Genomic DNA, 8,309 nt, shown 5'->3' on the forward strand with positions numbered 1-8,309 from the left:
TAGTTTTTCTAACGCAGCAGGTACTCTAGCATTCATCACCATTATGTCGATACCCCCGAGACAGAGTGGGCATGACGTATTACAAAGTCAAGAACATCTCGAACTATATACACTTATGAGTAACAAGAAGTTAAGTTCCTCTCCTCTACCTTTTTTCCTTTCCTCCTTATATGTTATCACCATTACTGACTTAGGCATCGGAGGGTCGTTGGCTCCACCAACGGCCAATCCTCACGCCATCGTCTTATTTTGCAGACAACACCGTGGCGACATCATAAGTATACACTTAGGAGGAGCAACGAACGTAAAGACTCGACTCGACTTCGTCCTGTATTTCTCCTTGAACTCTTTCTTTCTTTTTTTCTCCTTGTCGTAATTTCCTCTCATTTTTATGTCTCTCCATACTGACTTAAGCATCGGAGGGCCGTTGGCTCTACAAACGGCCAATCCTCACGCTCTGATGTGTTGACAGTATGGTGCCCACATGGTGACGGATTCGACAAGGAGAAAACAGATGAAGCAAAGTGTACAACACAACATACAGGAAACCAAAAGTCGAAATTGTGCACGCATGTTCAGAAAAACGAAGTGAAAGGAAACAATGTTCATTTTATTCAAACATGATTGTATACATTACATATTACAAGTCTTACAAAATACAAAACACAATTTAGGCCATTACAAAAACGCCTGGTACACTATAATGTACACTACATACATAATGGAATACAGATCTACATTTTCTACAGCATACATTTCTTGCAGGTTCCCCTTTGACAAGCTGGAGGCGTCGCCAAAGTCGAACTAGAGGTATGTGCCCAACCTGCAAAACAAAACACCAAACCAAACACATTTTTCCAAAAACAAAGCAAGCAACATAGAATTCGCAAACCAGAAATATTTACATGACTTGCCCCCTTGGGCAAGCCCAAAAACATTCAAAAGACTGCCGCCTTCAAGGCGAAACACAGCCACAAATATCTTTTCGACCTTCCCAAAGGCCGAACACACAAAACATTGTTTAAAAAGCCATTGTTTAACAAACACAACATTCAAATTTTAAATTTTTTAAGGAGGGGGGACAGAACTACTCCTGATGGTCTGTTGGGCCTGCATTCTCCCCTTGTTCGCCATCACCTGGTGCCGCCATCGTCTCGACATCGGGGCTGGTTGCAGTTGCACCCTCCTCGACGTCTTCTTCATCGCTAACGGCACCAGGGGGGATATAGTCCTCGGGGAATGCAGTGTTGAACTGAGCAATGTCTTCGTCAGGAGTCCAGTTCACATGTTTGCCCGCCTTAAACTCCTCCGTCATCTCGGCCTTCATTTTCTAAGTGTAGTAACCAGCACACTCGTAAATCCTCGTCTTGACTTTGGAGAGAGACGTCTTCAGCTCGTCGACCTCAGCAACCAGCGTCTCCTTCTCAGCGTTCAACTGTGCGACCTCAGCAGCCCCCTTCTCTTGACTCACCTGCAGCGCCTCAGCTCTTGTCGTCGCCTCCTTGGCCACACCGCCAAGACGGCTGTGAGGGGGTCGAAAAAGCGCGAGACTAATGCGTGACATGTCCCTCGTGGGTGTGACGATTCTTTTTATTCAATCAAGTGTAATTGGATTTCCTGTAAGTATACACCCAATTGACTAGTAATATAGGAGTCGCCATTCAGTTTTTAACGACAATAAGAAAAACTGACAAAACCCGGTTTCGTGACATAAAGGGAGTGCAATTATGTTTGACCACGACGGCCGTAGGTTCCCTTGTGATCCCTGGTGTGGGGATCTCTCAATATACACCCGCAAGGTAGAGATTGAGGGTTCGGGAGACTGTAACTACCGAGAGGAGTAATTCGCTGGTCGATAACTCCAGAGGCAGGATATCCTTACTAGCTCAGCATAAATAATTGAAGGGACATGCGTTAACTATTAAACTAATCTGAATCGATTTTAGCAATATGCAACATATAATACTAATTCGATCGTGATTATCTGATTTAAATAGCATTAAGGGACCTAGCATGATAATCCGATTTCCCAAAAGTATTATATTTGTTAGGCGTGATAGAACAATCATATTAGGTTAGTTTAACAGTTCATAAAAAGGGCGAGGAAAGCAGTTAAATCATCGAAAAGGGACACATCACGACGCACCCTTGAGAGGTGCGTCAGGGTTCTCAGAAAACTAACCACTTTGACTTTGCTATTTCTCCTTTTTATTTAACGAATCTTAATTATGGGACAGGATACGTTCTGTTCGATTTATGGATCGATTGCGACAAAACGCGTGAACAGTTTCGCAGCGAGAGGCTTAGGCTAAGGGGTTTAGAGTCAATACTCAGAATATATTATGTGTTGTTGTGTGTTTCACGTCGAAACTAGGGGCCTATTTATAGGGAAGATTTCGTGGAAAGATAGAATTGCAGAGTTCTAATCCGCAAAGAATTAGGAAAAAACACGTCTCAGGTAATTTCGGCGCCCAGCTCTGGGCGTCAAAGATTTCGGCGCCCAGGGCTGGGCGTTGAAAATAGAGATCCATGCAATTTCAGCGCCCAGGGCTGGGCGTCAAAGATTTCGGCGCCCAGCTCTGGGCGTTGAAAGTGATGTCTGGGCCGAATTCTTTGTCAGATTCGGATTCCTGAAATCCGTAGAGTTTGAGATTAATTCGAGTTTTTTAGCGCGCATTAATTTTGTGACGGAATGCGTCTGGGCCCGTTACGAACTCTAGGCTCGTTAGGATTTCAATTAATACGTAACTCTTATTTCCGAATCATATTAAGAATAGGATTCTCGCAATTTTCTATCTCATTTAGGATTTATGTTGGAATGCAACACCTAATTCTGACAGGTTTCTATCTTTTATGATTTTGCCATAGAAGCTACTTTTTACGGCAGTTACTATTTTTAGCAGGTTTCCATAAATAGCTGGTTTCGGGTGAAATGAAAAGGGGAATTGAGATTCGTTTATTTTATAGGAGATGCGTTGTCAAGTGGAGTTTTTATGCTTTCGTCATCGAACCTTTCCCTTGCGGGAATGGGGACAAAAGTAGGTGTCTACAACGGCCAGTTTCCTGCTTTGCCTTCTTCATGTCATTTTTCATTTTTACTATTTGATCTTCTAACATGATGACATGATGACGTGTGGCTAGAGCATATTGCAGGGCTTGTGCGAAAGCAAATTATTTAAAGTTTCTAAAGTGACGAGATGAGGATGGCAGAGGCGAAGAAAATAAAAAGAAAAAGCAAACACATACCCTACATGCATCCGAGACGCTCTCGACAGTTGCAGCTACTGGGGACAAAGATTCTTTGCGCTCCCGGCTTGACGGCATCCAGAGGCGGTCGACCTCAGGCCAAAGCTGAACCCGTGGCGCATCTGCCGACCCGTAGTCGTCAGGAAACTCCACTGCAAGCTTCCTCTTCCGAGATGGAGGCGGCAGCTTTTTCTGAGCAGGCAGAAGCGAGCTGGTCTCCCTCGTCACCGTGGCGTCAGTTGAAGCCTTTGGCGGCCTCGGTGGTGACAACACAGTGATGGGTTTGGCTCGAGACACACTTCCCAGTGACTCCAGCCTATTCCTCAGCAATGCATCCGCAGATGGGGCCTTGCCAGAGCGTGTCGATGGGCCAGTACCTGTTGACAGCATTTATTTGGCGACTCAGTCTCGTCACAGCAGTTGTAAATTGAGTTGAAAAGGGCGACGAACCCAAAAAATGTAAACTAACCCTAATCCATGTTTACCTGTTAATGTCGACATGTTCGCAGGATCAGAAACTTCTTCTTCTTGAGAAGGCTCTTCGCGTTCGAACTTGAGGCCGATGAAAGCTCTGTCCTTTAGAGAGACCCCCAACAGCACAGCAGTCTTTTCTATGGCTTCAGCACCGACACCAACTGTGTCGAAAGATGCACCTACAAAAACACAAAAGTGAGACAAAGTCAAATCAACAAGCCCAAAAAACACCGAAAAACAAACAAAATACCTCTAGCCATCCACTCCCCGGTCAAGAAGTCGGAGTCGGGCCCTAAACTAGCCAACTCCACAAAAAAGAACCGACCCATCCACCCGCGGTCGTTCGACTTGTCCGCACCAAGAAGAGCCTCCCTGTCGTCCTTGACATGCAGCAAGTACCTACCAGCCCCATAATTTTGGACCTTGTAGGTGTACACAAGGTCCTCAACCCGGAACTCCATGTCCAGTTTGCCGGCCAGATGGGCGACCAAGTGCATCACCCTCCAGACCTGTGGCATCAGTTGCGCCGGCGGCACCGCCAGTGCCCTTAGAACTCCTCGCACCAGTGGCGAGAAGGGATAAGTATACCCAATTCTGAAGGGATACTCGTAGAAGCACACCCAGCCGTCCGATACCCAATCGGCCCGTTCGTCGGGCTGCGGCAAACGAATTACCGCCGACGGAGGAAAACCACACTCCTCCTTGAGCGCCTCCACATCCTGCTTCCCCCAAGTGGCCGACCGAGCATTCTTTCTTTCCAGAATGTGGGTGGGGCTGAAAATTAGCCCCTCAACCAGATCGCACTCCACCACCACTCTCTTGTTCTTCGCGCGGGTGGATTTCGTCCCCATTCGTTGCGACATAGAGGAAATCAAAGAAAGAAAGAAGGAAAGAAGAAGATGGAAGCCGGGCAGTTTCCTGAGAAAAAGAGAGAGAAAGAGCGCCGATCGTTTTTTCAGGGAAAAAGAAGGAGAAATTGCATAAGTGATTGCGGATGGTTGGAAGCGCAGTCTTATTTATTGGCGCCGATGGACGGTTGGTTTCTCCAAGGAAAAAGTCATCATGACTCTAACGCCGTCAGCGTTGGGGAGGTTAAGAGGCGGTTTCCATTTTCCTTCCGTGAAACCCATTTTTCCTTTTTGAACTTCCCGGAATAAATTCAAAATGGGTTTGGGGACAATTGTTAGGGGGGTAAATACCCTCTTGGTGACATGGGCATACGTGGCAAGCATTTCATCCGTGGCTGCCAACAAGGTGCAAGGTGGCATTATTCGAACGGTGTTCCCAACGGGCTCAAAACGAACGTTACAAACCCTTGATGAAGCCAGCCTTCATTATGCATTTATTATCTAATTATGGGAAATTATTCCATAAACATTACACTCTTGTTGTAAATGCCTATAAAATGGCTTAGTCTTGTCTATTTTATATACATGATTTCCAAGTAATAGACCTACGATTATCTTATGCTATTACGACTTGCTCTCACCATTCTCAATTATCTAGCTCGATCGATTGTTAGCACCTTCATCAAGGCAAGTTCGTCTCTAAGTCGAATTTACCAAAACATCAGCCTTTTAATGTAGTGTAATGATAGCTATGGTTGAAAATTTAAGTAGGATACTACCATATATATATATATATATATATTAAATAATAATAATATTAGTTGATATTTACTCGTGTTCGTTTACCTGTGTTGTCCTAGTCTATTATTTAACATCATTATTCAGACCTTTTTGTCCTTAAACTTTCTATACTTAGTCATATGACGAAATAAGTCATACTTAGAAACTAGAAATTAATCCTATCTTGAGGCAATCGTGCGCACGTAGACTCAAACTTTTCGTCCTGGGATCATATTCCTTTAACTTTTTAGTATATTAATCCGTGTCATAGTACAAGGTTAACTAGGGTCATATATTATCTATGCCAAAGACCCACTTTTGAATTCGTATATATGTAAACTTATGTATTCCTACATTATTAGAAAAGTCCCCAAGTACTATAAACTTGGTTATATGGTAATAAAAAAGGTTATTGTATACACGGAGATTATTATGTTGCGATTTAATACTATAAAAGAATAATGTTGCAACAATAATATAATTGGAATATAATAAGAATAAACTTATCTCAATATTGTGATGAACGAGCTAGGTGACCGATTAGAACGATTGTCGCGCCGTGATCGAACCACTGCTCTAAAAGACAATTCCGCGCTACCCTGGTGCAGTAGAACGCCTGCGGTTGTCCTCCAGGGTTAACACGACATCAAGACTTGTGTGCACTCACAAGACTCGGTTGGAGATCAGAATATTTGCCCAGAACAGAAGAGTGTTTGAGAGAGAGAATTGAGAGAACAGTTTTTTGTGTATTGTCAGTTTATGGAAAACAGAAGGGATGTATTTATAGGAGAGCTGCAACAACCATAACGGCTAGTAGTGGAGTAGTGGGGGGTTACCACATTTACTGGGTAATTAATAGGCAGTTAAAACGACATTTAGTGGGGGTTAATGGGACAGTTACGGGATTAGTGGTTGATTAATTCTTTCTACCCGTTAGAATTAACTAAACCCACTTTTGACCAAAAAGAATAACCCGGCCCAAAAAACCCACCCCACGCCCGCGAACCGCAAGTACCATGGCCCACAACCCACGGTCCGCGCGTGTGTGTGTTGTGTGCCCACCCATGTCACACAAATGTTCCCCTCAAGTCCCCAAATATAAACATTGAAAGTAGTTGGTGTTTTTCCCACGTGGGACTTTTCACATTCCCTTTTCCCCACTCATTTTTCATTTGTATTCTCACTAGGATTTCCAACAATCCCCCACAGGTCCGAAGATGAGAAGAGAAAGAAAAAGATTTAAAGAATTGAATTTCTAGGCAAAAAAAACAATTGAATAAGTGTCAATGTCTTACGACTTGAATTAACACTTAGTGACATTCAAGCTAGAATCTCTTTCCTACCAAGTGACTTTCGTTTTGAACTTAAAAGGAGGTTAGAAACCCGTTACTCAAAGCACACAATTGAACATGTATGATATTCTGAATCTCCGCCAATAAAAGTGACGCATTGTACTGGCCATACGTCCATAACCTGGATGCTCATAGGTGCTCTAGAGAATAGCCCATGCAATTCTCATAGGAAGCGGCCTCACTTCCACACCTAAGTAAGTGAATCCCATCAAGTGTGAGCTACATCACACCACCAAAAATATGGATATGGGTTCATTAAGAGCCGTGTGCTCAACCTCGTTCCAATAGTAGCAAGCACATAACAAACATCTAGGGATGGACAAAAATACATCTTTGTGCTTCCGAATTGTCATGTAATGTCCCCCTTTGAACTCTAAGAGTAGGAGTTCATTACTTTACAATTCATCCAATGGGCCTCAAGCCCAACCCTTCCGATGTTTCCAAAACTAGTTTTTAATAGGCCTTTCATTAACGGATCTGCATTATTCATTTTAGAGTTTACACAATCTAAAGATATAACTCCAATAGACAACATACCTTTGACGGCCTAATGCCTCAAACGAATGTGTCTTTCTTCCCATTGTAGGCAAGGTTGTTTGCAACAACGATTACAACTGAAGGAGCTGACTTCCCCCACATTAGAATATTTGCAAGCACATTCCTCAACCATTTGCCTTATAACCTGCCAACTTAATAACAATAAATTCATATTATATATATTATTCATAGCAGTTAGTACAATATTGCTTGAAATATTTCAAATATACAGCTCCACCCGCTAGGGTGAAGATATAACCACTGTTGGAGTCAACTTTATAATTTACAGATACCAAATAAGCATCACATAATCCCTCAAACACTCCTGGAAATTTGGAGTAGTGCAAACTCCAATCCATGGTATCCATATATTACCGAAGCAATAGCATCCAAATACTCATTATTTGGGCTATGGTTGTACCTGTTCAATCCACTCACAAAATAAACAATGTCAAGTGCAGTGTAGTTCATACGAAACATAACACTACCAACAATCTTAGCATATTCAAATTGACAAAGTAGATCACTTTTATCTTTAAGTGGATGTTTGGATCAAAAGGAGTGATAACTTGATCGGCATTAAATGAGAAAAACGTTTTAAGTAACTTTTTCTGCCTTGTGAGACAGGCTAAGACAAATTTCATTTGGAGCCCTAATGAATTTTACTACCAAAATCACATTTGCCTCATCCATGTGGTTTATCATTTTAAAATTATAAATTTAGAAATTTTTTTATCTCATTTATCCGATCCAAGTTAGTGTCAAACATATCAGATCATCCACATAAAGACAAACGAGCACACAATCAAGAAAATCACGCTTAGAATAAACACAAGACTCACCTTCAGTGACATGAAAACGTTACCAGACATAGTCTTGTGAAACTTGTAATGTCGATATTTAGAAGCTTGTTTAAGTCCTTCGACGACTTAACCAATTTTAGAAGCTTGTTCTCTTGATATTTTAGATCCACTACACTACCACCTAGTGCAACATGAATTCACTAGTAGTGTTATGACTGTACCAACAACCGTCGTTTACTCTTCTTAAACTTCATCTTGGCTTAAGAAAT

At 42.4% G+C, this 8,309-nt stretch overlaps 1 protein-coding gene across 1 annotated transcript; it reads right to left on the bottom strand.

The window, feature by feature from the left end:
* Positions 1-602: 602 nt before the first annotated feature.
* Positions 603-3,937, bottom strand: LOC130467866 (uncharacterized). Its single transcript, XM_056836836.1, has 2 exons — positions 3,732-3,937; positions 603-3,623 (listed from the first exon to the last, which is right to left on the bottom strand). Exons 1-2 carry the CDS (start codon positions 3,745-3,747, stop codon positions 3,172-3,174), a joined length of 468 nt encoding a protein of 155 aa, XP_056692814.1. The 5' UTR covers positions 3,748-3,937; the 3' UTR covers positions 603-3,171.
* Between the last annotated feature and the right edge of the window lie 4,372 nt (positions 3,938-8,309).

Source organism: Spinacia oleracea, chromosome 2, assembly GCF_020520425.1.
Source record: "Spinacia oleracea cultivar Varoflay chromosome 2, BTI_SOV_V1, whole genome shotgun sequence".
Lineage (NCBI taxonomy): Eukaryota > Viridiplantae > Streptophyta > Magnoliopsida > Caryophyllales > Amaranthaceae > Spinacia > Spinacia oleracea.